General features: G+C 46.7%; 2 protein-coding genes across 7 annotated transcripts in view; one reads left to right on the top strand and one right to left on the bottom strand.

The window, feature by feature from the left end:
• The window catches only part of LOC144162848 (uncharacterized), a 369,290-nt gene that overhangs the window by 39,045 nt on the left and 309,621 nt on the right, over positions 1-20,624 (bottom strand). The gene's annotated exons all lie outside the window — the stretch shown is intronic.
• The window catches only part of LOC144162845 (multiple PDZ domain protein-like), a 283,629-nt gene that overhangs the window by 124,499 nt on the left and 138,506 nt on the right, over positions 1-20,624 (top strand). For all 4 annotated transcript variants that reach the window (XM_077693545.1, XM_077693543.1, XM_077693544.1 and 1 more), the window contains 2 exons: positions 3,330-3,512; positions 5,325-5,412. In XM_077693545.1, the coding sequence (XP_077549671.1) occupies positions 3,330-3,512; positions 5,325-5,412 (271 nt within the window). The remainder of the gene's footprint in view (positions 1-3,329; positions 3,513-5,324; positions 5,413-20,624) is intronic.

Here is a 20,624-nt window from a genome sequence, read left to right as displayed (position 1 = left end):
CACCTCCAGCTGCTAGAGTGGCGCTCATGACGACACGTGATTTCAGCGACAGATTTCCCTCTAGTACAGTCTAGTCCACTTATAACAATATCCAAATGCCCCCCCCAAGAAAACCATCATTATAACCGATAATTGTTATAAGTGAATTGCACAAAAAAAAGACAGAAGAAAGATCAAAGCGTTTGATTTGCATGCAGGCAAGGTCATACGAATACTACCACTTATTTTCAGAAAAGATTCCTTAGTTGGTGGGCTTTGTTTGCTTCACACCAAGCTGGCACACACCTTTTTCAAGAGCATCGATAGGGGCTCCACCTAGCTGAGCGAAAGGTCCTTGGCAGAAACGAAGTCCCCGAGGGATTGTGTCATGCATTGGGCCGGCCTCTTGCGATGATGCTACCTGTGTAGGCTGCACAGCCGCATCGTCAGAGTATCACTGTCAGTGCTGTCTGCAGCGTGTATCCCCACAATGATCACCTCTTCAGTGTTCCAATGTTTCCAATGTTCCAATGTTCAACTCCAATGTTCCCAAACCATCAGCCCTGACGTCCCTTCTGTGGAAAAACGGAGGCAGTTAAAGAAGCACCCAGTAAAATTTAAAGCAGTGCGCGTGTGACACAACAGGCAAACGTCGGTAAACGCGTGAGCGAGCGAGTTCGTGAGTGAACGCGGGGCAGAGCCAAAGCAGCATATATGGGACAGGGGTTTGGAAGAGAAACTACTCCCGTCCTCCCCTCGCTTCCTCATAAAAGCGGCACAGTTCATTCGTTTTCTAAGGGGTGAAGGGATGCGAAGCACATCACAGCTCATGGTGCATGTCGTCGGTGCCGGTGGCAGCTCTAATTTCTGACGCCCACTGTAACCAGATTCAATTGTTATATCCAATATAACAGCACTGGAGCATTGTAATAAGCATTTTATTTTACCGTAGATCACTTACAAAAGTGGGTGGTGCTGTAGTTGTGCATCGTTATATCCGATATATTGTTATGCACGGTATCTTTAGGGGACTCAACTGTATAGCCAAACCCGCTTATATCAAACCCACAAAAAAACACCTGGCAGTTCGATATAGCAGACGATTTGATACAGGCAAGCTAACGAGTTGAACGCCATAAAGCACATATCATTTACCAAAACACTGTTTTGGTGAAACTGCCTTACTTTCGCACGAAACAGGAAGGTTGATACGTTCCCGATTCATACAATTTCCCAGTTACTATGCTCTCAATTGTGAACACTAAAAATATTCCATAGTACGTTTCTTCCCAGGCAGTACGTTTCTCCTTCGTGTCTTTTTTTTTTTTAATATATCAACGTGGTTCCAGTGTATCTTCTTCTGTTTGAACAACATTGCTGCCCTAGACAGTACGAACTTCTCCACATTGTGTGAAGAGTTGGCGTAACTGAGGCCACAGCCATTCACTTTTACAAAGAAGTGCCGGACTAGTGCGAGTGCAACAATCACTTCGGAGGCTGTGGGCAAAGGATTGTGATTGGTTTCCTCATCACGCCCCGCTTTCACTTGCGCTTGGTACACGTCGGCAATGTAGCCTTCCAAACTCTCCCGTGGTCGCGACACCATCATCCATGCTCACAAACTCGACGACCATTGATCCGGAAATTCCGACAGCTTGCTCCACACTTCGGCAACGCCGGCAGTGGCATTAAACTTTCATGGTTTTCAAAGGCATCATCGGCACTCACAAGCCCGCAGGATTGATTCGATTTCAGGCGGTCTCTGTGACGACATCTGCCCAGACGTACTTCTAGAAGGTGTTCTCGGGAATCTCATGCATTGCGGGGACATCCAACTTCTCACCAAGTTCGATTCAAATTATGATTGCCTGCTTCACAGCCATGAAAGGCAACTTCTGTCACTTTGCACTAACTAGAGCCACTACCGTATTTACTCGCATAATCCTCGCACTTTTTTTTCGGAAAAGTCAACGCTAAGTTAGGGGTGCGAGAATTATGCGGGGAAAAAAAAAAAAAAAAATCCGGTGCACAGTGTTGCCAATCTGCCTCCTGCCAATCCCGCTAAATGTAGCGGTAGTTTTTTGTATATGTAAGCTCAGTGTTGCCAACAGCAGCTATTTCTTTTTATTTTATTATTTACAACGTAAACAGTCTCTCGTTGATCAGCGATCATGAAATTGCCGCCTTTGCTTTCTGGCGCGCGCCCTATCTCGTAGTCGTCATGTGCGTGCCCTACCCCTGCAGTAACGCACATTGAAGTCGGTGACGCCGAAGTGCCTGCCTGCGGCGCGGTTGCCGTGTTCGATCGCGTACTCTATCGCTTTCAATTTGAAAGCGGCACCAAGCACAAAACAAAGAGATCAAAAAGTTCTCAAAATGGCAGCGAGCTATCCACCGTTGACGCGAGCGACGGGACCACGACGACGACACGACAGCGGGCTGCGCGAACGCCGTCTAGTTGCGCGCACGCGAAACCGGCTCAAGGACAGTGTGAGCAGCGAGCAGCATGTTAGGGTTGTTAGGGCGCCTGGATGGCCTTGGATACACAGCGCTCTCCGCCGAACGGAGAGGCGGCGGGGGAGGGCGCGCGTTGGAGAGCGCGTGCACCATGCGGGTTTCGCGAGCAGGCAACTTTCGCCGCTGCAAAGTTGGGGGTGCGAGGATTATGCGAGGAACCAAAAAATCCAAGTTTTGGTGGCTCACATTAGGGGTGCGAGGATTACGCGAGTAAATACGGTAAGTAAGCCTTTATTTAGGGACACTAGCACTACTATAGCTACCCTTCGAAAGAAAGCCCACAAAGCGGGAACGCCGCAAACGCGATGAATGGAGAAAAGAAAAAAAAGAAAAAGCATGTCGGGTGGGCCAGGAACATTTTTCACGAAGGGTTTTGTTGACGACTCACTATACACAGTGCGGTGGAGCAGTCACGGTCACCAGAGGCAAAGTGACGGGAAGGAGGAGAAAGAGCTGCCCGCTGGTAATGACGGGCCGGGCTAAACCACTCTTACGGGTGTGCCGACGGAATTTTCCCTCCACCCCGACGGAAAGCCAACTTGGGGGGGGCCCTTCTGCGCCGTTTGGGGTTTGATATATCGGCAGTCGTTGGCATTTTTGTTCAGTATAAGCGTACCTTTTGCTGTATACCCTCACTGCAAATATGCTGTGGCATAAAAAGTAATTTGATGCAAACGGATTCGATGTAGTCGGGTTCAATTGTATGTATTAGTATGAAACTTTGTGGTATTTCATCGCTATAACGACCCTCAAATGAGGGTTAACAGTTTATTTAAATAAATAAATGAAGATGTGTGTGTGTGGTCCCCCCCCCCCACCCTCGCATGGTGCAGCCCTCGTTCGACGCTGTGAGCCCCCAGCGCAGCCCACTGGCCGTCACCAAGTCGCTGTCGCGGGAGTCTCGGCTGAGTGTGACGTCTCAGCTGAGCCGCAGTGCCAGCCAGGGCAGCCAGGACGGCAGCTTCGACCAGCCGCCCGAGCCGGTCAAGAAGGTGCTCAGCGTGCACGGCGTCGAGGTGCGTCACTGTGCCCCTCGCTGTTCTCTCTTCTCACTCCGGAAGCAACACTGGGGCACTTGGCAGAGATTTTTTTGCATGGCAGCCATTTTGCCGCTGCAGACGCCAGATACTTTCTTTTTTAAGCGAAGCTTTCGTTGCCTCGCTGATGGCAACCGTCATCTAACCATACACACTGTAAGAAAGCTGACTTTGTCTGATGATGATTGCGGGTGAAGTGATGGTTGACCCATCTTTGTCATTAGACGAAGGGGGACGATGATGATGATGATTTGGGTAAATTGAGAGGTGGCTGAACTGCAGCCTTCAAAGTCAAATTTGCCAACGATCAAAGTCCAAACTCAGACGACAACAAACGAATCCCTCACGAGATTAGACCTTGATTCGACTCGGTTTGGGGCAGAAAAAAGCTTCACATTTCAACTAGCTTTGCCGCTACTTGAAAAGGCGCTTGAACTTCTTCTCAGTAGTCTATTATTTTCACAAGTGTTGGCCAATACAACGATGTGTGTATCTTCATCCAGAAGGAAGAGCTTTTGCTCTCATTGTGCGAGTGAAAAGTAAGGTAATTTCGTCGGAAGGCTGGCTAACGAGAACGAACATTGTTAATGGATATGACACTGGATTTGTGTTTGTCATGTGTCATCTGGCCTCCGCTAGTCTGCCGACTACTTGCGGCGTTTTTAGAAGCAGTAAATCAAGAGTTCTCCAGGCTTGGATTTATTGGGAATTGACAGCTTGCTTAGGGGTTTCAGTGCATGCAGTTGGGGATGCAGGTAAACCTGAAAGGCCTGGGCTCATTCTGGCATGTAATAAATACCATAAGCACACAGGCAGAAAAAGAGTGAAAATATTGTTGAGCAAATTAGTTTTCCCTTTTCAGACAAGTTTTACACTTTTTCTTTTCATGTGAGCTCGAATGAGAAGCTCTTGGGGACACTACTCTTAAAACAACTTCTTTTGCTTTTTAAGTAAACTCTGTGAAACCTCTCAGCCTTGCTGCTTTTTGAGAAATAAGAGAAGCGGTTTTTCGGTGCACTGCTTGGAACTAATTTTACAGCTTATTAAACTTGGGTGTTTTAAAAGCTCATTCAAAATGGTTCCTTGCCACTGGTGCCGCCAAAGTTCAATGAGCTGCAACATTAGTTTCAAGTGATGCATAAAAAAAAATGATCCTCTCATTGCATTCACCAGGGTTCATAGTATTTGAAAATGTAAAGATTACAGTTTTATGACTAACACTGTTTTGTTTATTGTTCCTTCAAAATGACTCATTATCTCTAATTATTCTTGGAACTAATTGACTGACTCCAAAAATAATGACATATTTGAAATCTGTGAGAAAAGAGCAGCAAGCCTGAGAAGTTTCACAGAGTTTACCTAAAATTTAGAGGTTGTTTTAAGAACCACGTCCCCCCTTAGTCAGTGAAGTTGAGATTCCTTTTTAGGTGAAAGTGGTTAGGAACAAAATAAAAAAAATCGCATTTTTTTCGCCAGAAAGAAGGCACAGAGGAGCTTCTCATGTGTGCTCTTCACTGCATCACTAAAAGGGTGAGGTTAGGCTTAGAAGGGATTAAAGAAAGAGGATTTGCAATTCGAGCAAGGCATCATCGCGGAACCTTTCAGAGAGGCTGGCATTGTACGGTGCCCAGCCTTGATTCCCATCGGCATTTTAAACTTGTGCTGTGTAGCTCTGCATACAACTGTACCCTAGGGAATGTTAACTTTCCTTCTCCATCTTAATTTTGTCAATTGCGGGGAACGGGGAGCTGTACCTGATTCAACTGCTGCACCCTCTCGTGGCCTGTGCAGATCGACATGAACAGTGCGGCCAGCATAAAGCGGGACGAGCTCTCGGACGGCGAGGAGGAGGAGGAGGACATGTACGGCTACACCATGAGTGAGTGGATGATGCACCTCCTCTCTCTCCTCTCCTTCTCTCCCCCTTCTGACTGCATGCCTAGCCCCAGGTGGTGCCACCCTGGATGAATTATGGATCTGCACTAAACGGATGGCTTGCGGCGTGCACACTCTCTCAAGGCAAGAAGAAGAAGACGACCCGTGTTTGGGGCAGCACCCTGCAGTTTGATTGATGCCTGGGGAATACTACACCTGGGGAATACAACTCCTAGGGAATACTACATCTGAGGAATACTACAGTAGCTGACGGATTTTTCGGACCTGGAGGGGAACGAAAAATAGTCCGAATAAAAGAGCAGTCCGAAAAATCTGTGAGCCATTACTCCTATGGGATAGCGGTTTCTCAGGAAAGTCCGGAATATCCAACAAGCCCGAATGAACGGTCTGCTACCGTATATCTAGGTTGACTTTCCGTATATCTGTATCTATACTATGCCGTATATTTATACTGTATACTCTACCGTATGGGCAGTATTCAATAGTGATGCGTGCATGCAGGCAACCATGTGAATGCGCCGTCACTGATTACGTCGGGCTCCGCGAGATGGCAATACTCGTTCGTGTCCGTGCTAAGCACATGATATGGGTTGGACATTCCAACCTCTAGCCCGCCGAACGCAAAGTAATGCCTCGACTCAAATGTGAGTGCGATAAATAACAACTGTTGTTGATAAATAACAACTGTTGGCACCACCGTTGAGAATCCGGTTGAAATGGAGCAGACGACGCACGCCGGTGTTATTTTTGTTCTTCGGCGTGCGGCCGCAGGGGCATAAGGCACGCCATGTTTGTGGCACTTCGGCCATGTTTGTGGCCATTTCAGTGTTGCCAAATGAAGAAATTGACAGCGAAACTTTTCAATGAATACTGTCTATATCTATACCGTATATCCAGGTTGACTATGCCTGTGAATTTCTACACCTGGGTAACAGTACACCTGTGTAATGCAGTCGAACCCCGCAATAACTAAACCGCCAGGGAAAGACCAAAAATTCACTTTTGCGAGGATTTTGTTGCCGCAAGAACGAAATATAAACGAAGCAGAAGTTCCCGCAAACCGAATATTTATTTCTGAAAGTCGGTGATATTATATTGTGAGCCTTACCTTGCAACAGCTTCACAGTTCAGCTCTCGCGCTACAAGAAGGGGTTCATTGGTAGTCATCATCACGTGAGCCTTAGAGCGACCAGGTCGCATCAGACATATTCAAAACATCCGGCGAATTTGCCTTGTCTGCAAGTTTTTCACCTTGGGCCTCAGCACGGAGCCTGCTGGAGCATGCAGGCGAGGTCCAGCATCTTCTGTTGACGAACTTTGCCAGACAGTGGGACCTCGTTGTTCCAATGCTCTCCACAAAAATCAAGTGAGAACAGTGGAAAGGCCGCAACCGTCAATGTTTTGATTTGTGCACGTTCTCCATTAAAGAGTGGCAGCCTTGCTTTACAAAATGGTAGAGGGAGCTGCAGACAGTTCCAAACTCGTCGGCGCTATCCTACCTCCCTCGACTCCGCCTACTGACTTGGGCAGTGACGGCTCCTTTATCCTGTAACGATAAAGGCTTCTGCTTTTGGACTGGCAGAGGGATCTTATCAAGATTGAAGGTGCCGATCCCGGCACGCACAGCGAATGCACACGGGCTGTTCAGCAATAGCCGGCTAGTCCAGCCCAAGCCTTGCAGTGAGTCACCAAACTGGCCGCAGAGGATAAATTGTGTCGCCCCCTGGTGGTGTCACTGCGAGGCTGCTTCCACAGTCGCTTGCGGCACGTGCATTAGGGCATTTTTTTGGACACTGTTACCTCAACTGGGTAGATATCATGCTGACCGGACATGCAGCGAATTTCGTTAACGTGGGATCACTGTCCAAAACCATTTGGTTTCCAAGAGACATGAAATACGTGGGTTTACGTGAACATTTGCCGGAGATCCAAGAACATTTCGTTGCCATGGGAACTTGTAGTCATGGCGTTTTATCATCATAGGGTGCGATTGTACTACACCTGGGTAGTACCATGCCTAGGGAATACTATTGTTGCATGCGTACTTTTTAAGGCAACAAAGTGCTTTGGATCTACCTTAAAGCCACCCCGTACTATCGCTGGGGGAGGGGGGGGGAAGGTGCAAATAGTACCTGGCAATTTTGTGGCTATGCTCGTCTCTAGCGCCATGGCTGATTGTTGGAGGTTTTGGCCGATGGGAACATTTGTCGACAACTTTGGCCGAAGCGGAGATGCTGACTCGACGCTTTTTCTGTTTCTGTAAGAGAGCGGAGGTTGCTTGTTGGCATTTATTTTTTGGGTCGCACGGAGCACATAGACCGCAACACTCTATGTATGCGCACTCGCAACGCGATTATTGCATGGAATTGTGGAACTTTCCACGCACATCGATGATAGCACAAAGCATGGGAGCACTCTTGCTTGGTAGACCACCAGCGTCTGCTGTTGCCCCCCCCCCCTTTTTTTTTTTTTTGTGGGTTGTTTTGGCGTTGGCTAACTAGTGTATTTCGGGCTGGTCGCATGCTGTGGGACACACCTAAGCTGGCCTATCGAAGCCTGCAGTGTTGTTTTATGCCTGATCCATCTTTATCCAAACGGGTTTTGTTTTGTACACCCTGTGTTTTTTGTTCAGATGATCCAAGAAGAAAAAAGATAATAGTAACAACAGTGTGTAGTGTCTTGTTTTGAAGGCAATAAATTTTGACCTTAAGATGTTTTGAGGAACAAGGTGCGTGAAAATCGTGTGCACCTGTTCAGACACATGGCTGCATAAAGCGTTGGCCAGAGTTGCTTGTTGCGTGGCCCTTTGAAAGACGAGAAGACATCGCTTGTCACTTTGTGCCTCAAATTGGCGTAGCTCCGGTACTCTTCGCTGATCACTGCTGCATCCTGTGGTATTCTTAAGATGTCGTGTCGAACGGACCTGTACTCTGAAAATAAAAGAGCGAATGCATTGGCTTGATGCACACTGTTTATCATGTGTTGACCGGCTGACTGATGAGAGCAGAAGCTTTGTAAGGGCACTTGAAGCGGAATTTTGCATGGATCAGTGATAACACATAAAGGTTCTGCTTGTGGGTAGTGTATGAGAAGTTTGCAGCATCGCCATGACGGATTAATTTTAGCGCCATTAGTCTATTACTTAATACTGACCGCATGTGTATTCAAAGTAGTACTATTGCATCCCAAGCAAACGCCAAACATCCGTCGACCGTCCACGGTACGTCCATTCCGGCTCTAGTGGACATCCGTAGGACGTCCGTTTCGGGGCCCATGGACGTACCATGTACGCATGTTTCGTTAGCGGTTCTCAATTCTTATATATCCTTCCTCAAAGAGATCATCGTTAAAGTCGGTGAGGTGCCTCAAAAAAAAGTAAAAAAAATCGGCTTGATTTCAGAAATGTGCAGATGAAGTTTGCAATATACAAGTAAGGGTGTTGATGTACAAAATCTTTTTCATTGAAAAGCAAAGTAGCTTTTTTGTTTTTGCTTTTATATTCAATTTAAGCCATTATTTATGCTTCATAGCAACTTTGTACGTCCACTGGCGGATGTCATTCGGACTTGTACATCCGTTTCTGGATGTCCTCTGTATGTCTGAAAATGTACATCCAAACATGGACGTATAGTGGATGTCCAAACTAGGCATTGGATGTTCGGCTGTGTTTCGGACGTCCCACGGACGTCCGTGGTTGTTTGGGATGTAACCCCTGGGCTCTCAGTGACGGTTGATATAGGTTGACTTGTCGAGAGGCATCACGTTGTCATCATATGTTTTGGCAAACTTAAAGGCATTTGACCTGTGGAGTTGAAAAAAAAAAAATAAAATAGGATCGATGCAATAATTTTTAGAGTGGATGTGCTTGGTGTTTAAATTGCTTCCTGGCAACTGTTCCACATAATGAATGTAATAAGTAATAATAATCGCAATATTTGTTTAAATGCCTACAGTAGGATGAAAATTGAGATTTGGACTGCCTTGGGAGGGAAAAAGAGATTATGCGAGTCGGAAGGTTAAACAAGAATCAGTAGTGGTGTACGAGTCTCACCATTACCTGCGAAGGCCGGGGCGGTTTGCTGGAAATGTTCTAAAATAGGCGTACGGGCTGGTGAAAATAGGAGCTTGGTTACCGCTCTCTGGACTGTTAAGGGAATTTAGGCGGGAAGGGGGACATAAAATGGGCTGCGCAACATTGCCGCACTCTTATGTGTGCCTGCAAAAGCACATAATGCTTTGTTGCACGTTTACTTCGCACATTCAAAACGTCAGAATAAACACTGTCTTTCTATCCATTAGGTATTAGTGTTTTTCAGCTTACTGAGGATGCCCGCGAAATACAAAAGAACACCACGTGACGTGCCAGCTTGCACGTCTTGATTGCAGTGCTCCCAAACGTTCCGCGCACAAACAATCGTAGGTTCGCAGCCGCTTAAAAAGCGACAGGGCAGGTGACGAACGTGTTGATTCCGGCAGGACAAGCGGTAGCCGCTGCGTCTGCTTATCGCTGGTGGCGATCTGTCGCGAAAGAAGCACATCGCTGGTGTAAATGGCACAGCCAATGGCTAGGTTGCTGCCCTGTTGCTTTTTAAGGGGCAGCGCGCCTATGGCTGTTTGTGCGCAGATTGTTTGGGAGTACTGCAATCAAGACGCACAAGCTGGCACGCCACTTTTTTTTTTTCTTTTTGTATTTCGTGGGCGCATTATCAGTAAGCTGAAAAACACTAATACATAATAGAGATAAAGACACGAACTGTTTATTCGGATGTTTTGCAAACCGCTCTACAACTTTAAAATTTGAAATTTTTCCCTTGCTTTGTTGGCTCGGAAGTTAGCTCATTGAAATTGACTAATTACCTAATTAAGCAAAATACAAAAAAATAGCGTGAGACTGCATACAAAAGTGAGCAAAATGTATTTTGTCATGTCGTGTGCAAGGGTGCATCGGCATATTTTTAAACGCTGGCTAAAGTTAGCTGAAACACTTTGTATATATCTCTGTACGGGGGAATGTCGATTATGTGATCATCGCTGATTCAGATTTGGGAGGTTCTGCACTCAAAGTGGATTGTGGCCAACGGGCTCGATTTTGCCCGTTAGGAATGCATTCTGGAGCCATGAAGAACAATACGAAACAGCAAGTTTTTCTACAACAATAATGTTGTCTCAAAAGAATGGCTGACTCGCGCCCTATTTTATCGATTTTTAAACAAATTGTGCCACACCTTACCACCAAGACAGTTGCACTAAATTTCATTTCTTTCACCACAGGAGATGATTAGCAATCACAGTTTTAAAATGATGTGAGGCTTCCACTTCCGCAACTGCTCGGCAACCGGAGCTTGGCCGGACACGCTTTCGTCGTCGCATTATTTGTCGTCTTCGGCTCAACTCAGCGCGAATTTTGAGCGGTGAGGGCGACGTTACCGCGAACACAGCATAACTACACTAGCAGAATTGCAAAACTAAAGTTGCAGTTGTGGAACAACAGTATAGTCGACTCTCGATAATTCACTGTCGGTTAATTAGAATTCCCGGTTAATTAGAAGTGAAGTGCTGGTCCCGGCCATTTTACGCGTAATCCGATGGAAGGAACTGCTCGATCATTCGAAGCTAAAACCCATTATATCGGTTAATTGGAAGTTGTTTTGAATAAAAGACGTAGAGGTGACCGTCACTTCTCGGTAGCAGTCAAATTTTTCAAGTACTAAGGCAGCGCCGTGTTTTATGCCAACGTCAGCGCCATTGCAATTGGGGCAGCACACAGTTAATAAAGCCACAGTCCAGTTGAGGCTTGCACCAGTGTGCACATCTCCACAACCTCTTTGAGGTTGAGATGTGTTGAGGACCTCTTCTGAGGTCCTCCTCAACTTTTGCTGAGAACAGCGCCATGTGAGCCGTTTGTGTGGTGGGCGCTTCAGGCTTTGATTTCAGTGATAAGTCTCGACTATCATGGCAAGCCGTGTCATGCGCTCGGCTTGGCGACGAAATTCGAGATTTCGAACGAAATCAAGAAGGGAGATGTGTTGGGACTAATGACAATGCTGTTCTTATTCTTTCTGTTTGATTCGAAGTTCGGATAATTCGAAGTGTTTTGCAGTCCCCATGGACTTCATATTAATGGGAATCGGCTGTAGTAGTGCCACTTGCAAGCTGCTAAGTTGCTGGCTTTCACAGTAAGTCCAACATGTGAAAATTCATGCGTATAGTCAATACGGTGAGCAGAAGCCAAAAACAAGAATAAACTGTGGACTTGAAGACTTGCCTCACTTCGCGATTTGTGCTTATTGTGTGGCTGGATAGTAAATAAATACATGAATAAATAAACGATAAATGAAGAAATTGGTGTGCTTTCCCTAAGCCTTTCAGTGATACAAAGTTAAAGAAAAATACGGAACAATGTTTCCTAAGTGCTTGCAGGGTAACAAATGTGTGTGCTTGTTGCATACTTTTGTTTGTGTAGTTTATTTCTGGTGATACAAATTTCAAAATATACCGAATATATTTTGCCGCTCTGAGGTGTTCATATTTTTCAGATAATAGTTGTACGTACAATAAATAAAACAGTCTTGCGGACACCGCCCTGAGTTTTCCCCGTTCTTGCTTGTTTCAGTGTCGAGCCGGTTTTAGTGGGAGGCACGCCTAAAAAGAAAGCAAAAAAGAAAGAAAGAAAGCCAAGACATTAACAGAGCTCTGGATAAATAAAGTATTTTCAGCATTCCCCGTGGTGTTAAAAACTGTTTTTCATTTCACAAGATTTTCCGAATATCTCTGCCAGCTTTGCAATTCTAAAAAAATGCTCATACCAGGTCAATACTGAAGGGCTGGGGCACTGATGAGTACAGTCCTCCACATAATTCCTACCTTCTCCCTGTTGGCTTGGGTTGAGCACTAGTAAGCTTAGTAAAAAGCATTGCAGTTAGATTCACTGCACTTTAATACCTGTGCCACACGTGCATGAAAAATGACATTAAGTGTTGAGGCCTTAAAGGAGCCATGAAGAGAAAATACAACTTCGTTTAACTCGAAAGAACTAGAATTCAGTATCTAACTCAGCTCCATTATAGCCACAAGAGATGTTTTTTTAACGAAGAAAAGCAAGAAATATTTAAAAACTTTCAAATTTTGTGTCACAGTGACGTATTATGAGCACAAATGATGTCATACGGGCCAACAATAAAACATAATTTTCAGTGCATTAACTGCACGTTAGCATTCAAGTGATGCAGTCAAATGGAACTAGAGGTCCCATTACAGACGTCCAGTCATGTGTCGTCGCGACAGGTCAGTTGGGCGGCCGCCAATCGCACAAACAAGGTTCCGCGACGTCATAGAAAAGTTGCGGGAAATCGGCCAGGGGGTCGCGACTGCTTCACACGTTTTCTTTAATATCTCTGTTATTTATTCGAAGGTTGCGATGATATTGGTGTCTTTGTTATCGGGACTAAGCAGTCTTTCTAATAAACCCAACTTGTATTTTGTCTTCATGGCTCCTTTAAGATACCAAGTGACATTATTTGGGCGGGCCGTGCTACTCGATTGATTTTATTGATTGATTGTGGGGTTTAACGCGCCGACGCAACGCAGGCGATGAGGCGCGCCGTAGTGGAGGGCTCCGGATTAATTTTGACCACCTGGGGATCTTTATCGTGCGCCGAAATCTCGTATACACGGGCGTTTTTGCTTTTCGCCTCCATCAGAAAAGCGGCCGCCGCGGCCGGGAATCGAACCCGCGACTTTGTGCTCAGCAGCGCAACGCCTTAGCCACTGAGCCACCGCGGCGGGTGGGCCGTGCTACTCGCAAAAACGCAAAGGCATTAAATGTGCTAGGCATGATGGTGGTAATGGCCAAAAAGAGAAATGTGCTCAGATTTTAGAAGCTTTTAACGTAGAGAAAAACGTCTTACAAGGATTAAAAATGTTATGGATATAGAAAACGCTATGAGAAATAGTGTTTTCTAAAAAAATCGTGTGAGCCGTTCCTGAAAGTGTCTTCAGCAGCTGCCATCGCCTGCCAGCGGTAGCCAAATCCAAGAAATTCAAAACCACGAGCAACACGAGTGAACTTCATCTTCTTCAGAACTTTGCCACCAAGAGTGCACAAAAAATCGTCTTATTTCAAAGTTCAGCAACGTTCCCGCATGAACACTCTGGTGCTTAGAGTTTTGTTGGTTTCATTCGGTGGTCATCGTGTTCAAGAGTAGACAGATCTAAGGCATTCGTGAAGGTGAATGAGTTGTGCAGAACTCCTTAAACGAAAAATTACATTAGAGTGAAGGGCATTAGATTTTTGTGTGTAGTAGTGAATTAATGGCATTAAAACTTGAAGCATTAAGCACTTAATGTCATTTTTCGTGTATGTGTGGCACGGGTATATATAACTGTGACAGTCAGCACCCCAATCATCGTTGTGTTTTTGTCCGTATGTTTGTTGTCTCATTTTGTGTTCACTATTGTCTCGCTAGATGCTTCGAACTTTCACAATCTGGCTTGCCTGCGTGTTTTTCTTCATTTACGGTACCAGTGTTTGTTATATTAGGTGCAACGCTGTCGAAACCTTGTGTATGTACTACTTTCGGTCTTCATTGTTGGCTCTTGCACAACAAAAGCAGTGATGCAGTAGATGATTAGCTGCTTGTCATAAACATTTCTGTTTAACTCTTCTTTGCCCCAGCTGGCCGTGTGCCAAAAAAAATTCAACTATCATCATCATCATCTTTGTTAACTCTGTACATGATCGGTACAGTTGTTAAAAGCTAATTACACTACAGGAAGCAGTGGGCCCACCAGATTACTAGTGTAGAGGTTTTCGCAATCTGTGAAGTTATCCTTTTGAATAATTAGTCATAGTTTTCAGCATTTGTAAAGTGGAGGTTGAGAAAGGCACCACTGTGCCTAAAAAGACCCACTATGCTGCCTTTCTGCCGAAACTGTGCAGAGCTAAAAAAAGAAGAATATAGGAGGTGCAGATAATGTACAAAAAAATTTGAACTACAGAAATAGATATGTTGCTCTGAAATCGTTTTGTCCACTCACAATAGCGAATGCAACTCTAGCAATCATCCCGGTATGTTGTACGACATTTGAAGGAACGCAGAATGCCAAAGCAAAGATGAATCGCACCTTGCAACTTGCGTACGCAACAAGAAATTGTTGTGTAGGCAAGTTTTTGCTATTTCTTATTACTAAATAAATTAGTCTTACCAACGAAGTGTGAGTGTTCATTGCGATGAATTGCTAGCTCCCCCCGCACTTAATTAAGGATTGATTAAGTGTGCCATCGTTAGTTGTAGCGAAAAGTTCGTTTAAGCCGCTGTCAGTTTTTGTGCTTGTTTGATGGGCCGAGACACCGCTGCTTCTCGATGAATAATGGATTCTGTAATTATATTTCAGTAATTGTACTTTTCTGTGATTTGAGCTTGAGGACATCTGATAACGGATTAATTGGCACATCGGGGATGAAAGCTTGCTCGGGGTGTGGATTTCTCAATTTGCTTCTTAATCTATATTTGAGTATCGGCTAGGCAGCATGCCTTGGACGCTTTGCGGCTGTCTTAAATTGCATCTAAATTATGTAGGACTCTTTCGGGTGCTTGCATTCGGCCGAAGCATGCCTCAGCTTTTGATGTAAAGCAAGTAGTTTTTTTGGGGAGGGAAGAGGGAGGGTGGAGGGGGGTTGGGGGGGGGGGGGGGATAGAGGGTTTGAAGTGTTATGTAATGACACTTCAATATGCCAAAAAAAAAAAAAAACTCCGAGTTGTTAGCTTGCTCACAACTCCAAGTAATAATTGGCAATAATCCGAAGATATTTTTATTACTCCGTAGGAAATCTCACTGTAGCGTCTAGTACAAAAATCCGTATTGCGGGCTAAAAACTGAAGCACGATTTCCGAACTCTTCCTTGTGGGCAATGAATAAAAGGTCCCCTCATATATTGAATTGGATATCGTATAGTTCCCCTTTGAAAATGTCTTCACTGCGATGCATTTGTGTAAAGTTGTGAAGACGACGTTAAAAGGGGTTCGGTGCAAAGCTTTGTAATGCTGGCTTTCCAAAGTTGTGCATTTCAGAAAAGCCCGCTCATAAAAAAAAAAAGAAAAATGTGTTCTTTCGTGTTTCGTAACATCATTCACTCGGCAGTGCAAAACTCAGCGGTATGGCTGGACGAGAAGCGATGCTCACGCATTTTCATACTCGTAAGAAAAGGCTTAGTTGGCCTTTTTTTTTTTTTTTTTTCCTGTGTTTGAAGTTCTCGGAGAAAAGCCGATTGAAAAAAAAAAGGAAGGTTAGGAGAACTGCACATATTTCCCCCTTGCCCGTTCTGAGACTGTTATGATAGCGAAGAGGCATGTATGTGGCGAAGACTTCTTTCCCTCTAATAGTAAAAGTCACGCGCGTGCCGTACATCCCAAAAAGTCGACGCCATTTTCTCCAACTTACCAGCGGACGACATCCATCTGAACGACTAAACTACTGCGTTGGGGGGAATGGGGCTAACGTCGTAACTAGAAGTGTTGCTTATTTAGTGCCTGTAGTCGTAACTTCGCGTTTTTTTCTTTGCCAACTGCTCCGAACGAAGTGTTCATATCTGCGCTTTTTATTATTATTATTTATCCTGCAAGTGACGTATTATTCGCTGAACGCGCGGGAATCGTCGTCCCCCCCCCCCCCCCCCTCCGATAAATAAATCCCCGCGACGCGACCGATATTCGTGGTCCCGCGACCCAGCCATAAATAGCGCCCGACCGAGACGAGCTCGGACGGGACATTCGATTCCGCTGACTGGGCTCGTCCGCGGCCGCCAATTTATCGCCGTCGGTTTCCCCGGACGCTGTGCGCGTCGTCGCCCGTGTCCATAACCAGTTATCGTACGTCTCTGTCGTCACGTGACCGACCTATCTGCCCTTTCTCGGCGAGGGAAGTGGCGTCATGTCGAGCGTCGAAACGTCATGGTTCGCCGGGCCGTGGAATGAGCTTTACTCTCAGTGCGCTTGTAGTGGAAAATACAGGGTGTTACGACGATAATTGGAACACTTCAAAGCTCTTTCCTGAGCGCACCGCTGCTCCGTTCGTGCTCAAACTTCACACGAAGGTCGCATTTTGTAGTCTACTTTGTTCGATACCGCAAAAAACGACAGTACTTTCCTGTTTATTCTGAAAATAAATGAAAACGACTTTCGCCTATGGGGAAATGGCGGCCGCCATTCAAGATCAGCCAGTGCAAGCTGATCTTGGAACGACGTCGCCACCTGGAGTATGCCCGCGATGAGGTCGCTTTAAAGTGTAATAAAAATAGCGTAAATGGACATACCGCTGCGCTACCGCTGCGCTACAAAACACGCGACACAGTTGTCACTGAAACCCCTTTCCTTCACCGTGGTGCGACGAGGCAGAGGGCGGAGCTTTAAGCCTTTGTTTGAAGCTAGCGCGTTGTGACGTTCAGAAGGAATAAAAATGGTCCAGGAAACGTTTGAAGTTGCGCGAGCCGGGAAGTGTGAGTCATAGGCGTGCGCACAAGGGGGGGCAGGAGGGGCGGCCGCCCCCCCTAATCATCTGAAGGGGGCGCCAAATTTGCCCCATGCCTTGCCGATGTAACACATGAAAGTAAAATTTCTGCTCAGAAATATTTTGTGTGTGTTGCAATTCCATCACAGTGAAATAAAAATTTTATAACCATCCCTCTTTGCACTGCGTTCGCACCGCAAGGCCTTCAGTGAGAAGAGGTCGGGAGTTGCTCTGGGGGGGGGCGCAGCGGTAAGACTTTGCCCCCCCAAATTGAGAACTCTGCGCACGCCTATGGTGTGAGTCCATGATCGCGCGCCAGGAAGAGGAAGCAGCAGCGTACGAGAAAGGTCGGAAGAGGGCTCTAGGAAAGGGCGACGACGTCACGTAGCGCGCGCCGGTAAACGCCGGCCCGCTGCCGCTCGTGCAATAAAAATAAAGGTACCGACGGGGTCGTACTGAAGGCGTACGCTGAGGAGATAGAGAAAGAGGGAGAAACATCCTTATTTGGAGAATAAATATCCTTATTAAGAACTCTGTGGGGAAGTATACAGAAAATGGTGTAGTATGCGTGGTCTGCGGAAAAGAAACAGAAACTATGCGGCACATAGCGTTAGAATGCGAGGGTGTAAAAGAAAGAAAAAATCCTCGCGTACTGCCCGCACGTTTGATACAGGAAGGCTGCACCAAAGCTACTTCTCAAGCAACACATCACATACTAGGTAGACAGAAAAAGCGCCTACTTAGCAAGTAGAATACGCTGACTGCAAGGCGGAAGTCACAATTCACTCAGTGTCACTCCTCTCGCTAGAGCTATCACGTGAGCCGCAGCCCTCACTGTTGTACACAAGGTCATCTTCACGGCACAACGCGCATTGCCGTGAAGCTGCACGAAAGGAAAAACCCCACGTATTATCCGCACCCCTACTTTGCCGCTGAAATTTTCGCATTTCTGGTGCGGGTTATACGCGAAAAATTACGTTTAAGCCACTTCTTTAGCTGAGGAACCTGGAGGCAATATACGCATTCTGCTCTGCCCATTTGCCTGTGTTTGGTCTGTGTAGTAGTACTGGCGAAGTGCCTCTTTATTTGTTCATTCGTGGTTCCGTCATTCGGCGTTTGGGTTGTCCTCCTCGTTTTCAGTTTCATCCTAAACGTACGCTTAGCAGCGGCGCTGTTGCACGAGCCGTAAGTTGACCGTTACATGAAAAAAAAAAAAAAAATGCGGAGCGCTCGTAAGCGCGTGCTTCGCGGCGACTGTCGTGCCTTTGGCGAAAAAAATAATGAAAAAGAAACTCCAGCGGTGTCGTCAAGCGCTGATTCTAAAGAAGAAAATTTCTCCCACCTCCCCTCGCGGGAACCCCTGTGTAGATGCGACGCATAGGGGGTTCCGTTGTTGATTCCGTTAGGTTGCTTCTCCCATCGCGTGAAACGTGCCGTGAACCCCCTGCCGCGGCTATGACGCAACACAATCCACTTTAATCCAATCCAATCCAATCGAATCCAATCCAATGCCCCTCGCGAGAGAGTGTTCGCTATCGGAGAGGAGAGGGGGTGAGCGGCGGACAGCGCAGCTCGCACGGCGAGGAGAATGGGGGAGGGGTGTGGACGGACAACAACAACGCCGTATGGAGGAACAAGGCGAGTGAATGAGATGCAGTCGCATCTAAAAGACCCCCTGCTTTGGGAGAGGTCACCGCGGCCGCCGCATTCTTTGAAAGTCATTGTGGATAATTGGAGGCATGGCTACGAGTGTGCCACTCCTTCCCGAGACGACTTGCAGATCCCGCCACCGGTCGATGTCGATGAGCTGGTGGAAGTCTACAATGCTGAGGATGACTTTGCATCCAACACTCGCCGCGAAGAAGACGAGGACCTCTTCGGTGCATATGACGACGACTACTAGCTCCCCAACTATGCAAATAAACAATTATACTTAAACTTAACTATGTGCGCGGCAATGCTCGCCTAGAAGAGCTCCGCCATTTCACTCTTACGCGTGAGCGTAAGCTTCCCGGAATTTTTTTGTAATCTCGTTTTCTTTTTGACGTGCCCACATGTCGTTTTCGTTCCAACGTCCCACAGCCTTTGTTATCGGTTTTCTTCTTTCGACTCGTCGCATTTAGTTCTCTTACATTATGTCGTGCGCATGTAGTGTCCATAACTCCCCCGGGCAGACGATAGTGTACTTCGCCCCGAGGCACGCGTATAACGTGCCCGAGAACCATAGCAATAAGCCGAGGAAAAATGAATATTCACGTTCCGTCTCTTTTTTTCTCTCCGGTTCCCGAAACGTGCGCGCCGCCTGCGCGGCAACAACGCAATCTAGCACCCTTCCTGCGACACTTGGACTGAGCGGTCGTCTCGCTCCTCCCTCCTCTTCCTCCCCCTCCCCCTCTTTCCCGGCCCGCGATGGTCCCCCTGAAAAGTTTATAACCTCAGCCTTGGCCCGGTGACGAGAACCGGTGGAGGCGGCTGCGCGGTTTGGGTGAATATTTCAGGTGTGGGCCCCCGCTCCCCGATCGCCGCGCCGCCCTGGCGGGCGCGGCAGGCGCTGCGGGAGCGCGCACTTCTTGCGAGTAGATTGCGTCGGGCGAGGCTAAATTGAGCGGTTAGCGTCGCGGCCGCGAGACCCCGAGACCCGGAATGAAAGACATCAGCCGGCAGCGTCGTCGTTCGACCTGATTGGACGGTTCCTTCTTTCTCTGATTGCGCCCTGATTTTTTTTTTTTTTTTTTTTTCACGTTCTTGTTTCCTTAAATTGAGTATTGTTGATCTTTCCTCGTTATTGTCGCTGTTACCGAACGTGAGACGCTCGGCCCGGCTCCGTATCCGCTGCGAATTCGGCGTTGGAGTAACAACACTATTCTCGGAGTGGAGTAGTGCTTCGGATTTAGATTAGAAAAAAAAAGTAGCTCTTTGCAACGTACGCGCGTTATTACGCCACACGCAGCGCCCTTCACGCGTTTTCGGTTCCTTTAATTTTTTTTTTTGCTTGCGTCGTAGAAACACGCCGTGCGAGCTCCTTTCGAAGTTGTAATTTGAACGCGAGGGTCCGTGAAAATAGCGATTCTTTCTTGGGGCTTCGAGCAACGTGTCTTCAATTTGGAAGGAATTGCGTGAGCGCACGCGCCAAAATCCAAAAGTGCGGTTGCACCCGAAAACCCGTGTGCTGTTCGGCTTTGGTGGCGCATGTATACGCAATGCAGGTGAACAGCTCACAGCCACCGAGGTCATAGATATCTGTTAGATACGACACCTTATGGCCGCCGAGATAAATATTTAACGGTATATTTTAGCACGACAGTATTTTATTCCGGGATGCAGAGATTTCGCTGACGTCATATTGACGTCAGTATAACGTCAGTAAATGACGTCAGTACAACCAGAGTCCGTCAATGCTTTTGAAAAGCATTGACGGACTCTGGTACAACGAAGCAAGTGGCCTGTAAAGGGTGCACCCCTGCACACAGGGTCTTCTTGCGGGGAAGCAACCTTTAGTACTAACGAGTACGTTATACTTAGGGTTGTTCGTTTTTGGGTTTTATATTTTAACACGGAAGTGTTTTATGCCGGGATACACCAACATACCAGTGACGTCGTATCCGTCACGGGAATGACGCCAGTGCACCTTTGCCGAAGCGATGCGCCAGCAGGACGTCGTTCGCCAAGCGCACCCACAAGACAGCCGCC

The sequence above is a fragment of the Haemaphysalis longicornis genome, unplaced genomic scaffold (genome assembly GCF_048455015.1).
Source record: "Haemaphysalis longicornis isolate Haplotype H1 unplaced genomic scaffold, Haemaphysalis longicornis Haplotype H1 scaffold_12, whole genome shotgun sequence".
Taxonomy (NCBI): domain Eukaryota; kingdom Metazoa; phylum Arthropoda; class Arachnida; order Ixodida; family Ixodidae; genus Haemaphysalis; species Haemaphysalis longicornis.
This window is presented reverse-complemented; position numbering and strand designations above follow the sequence as displayed.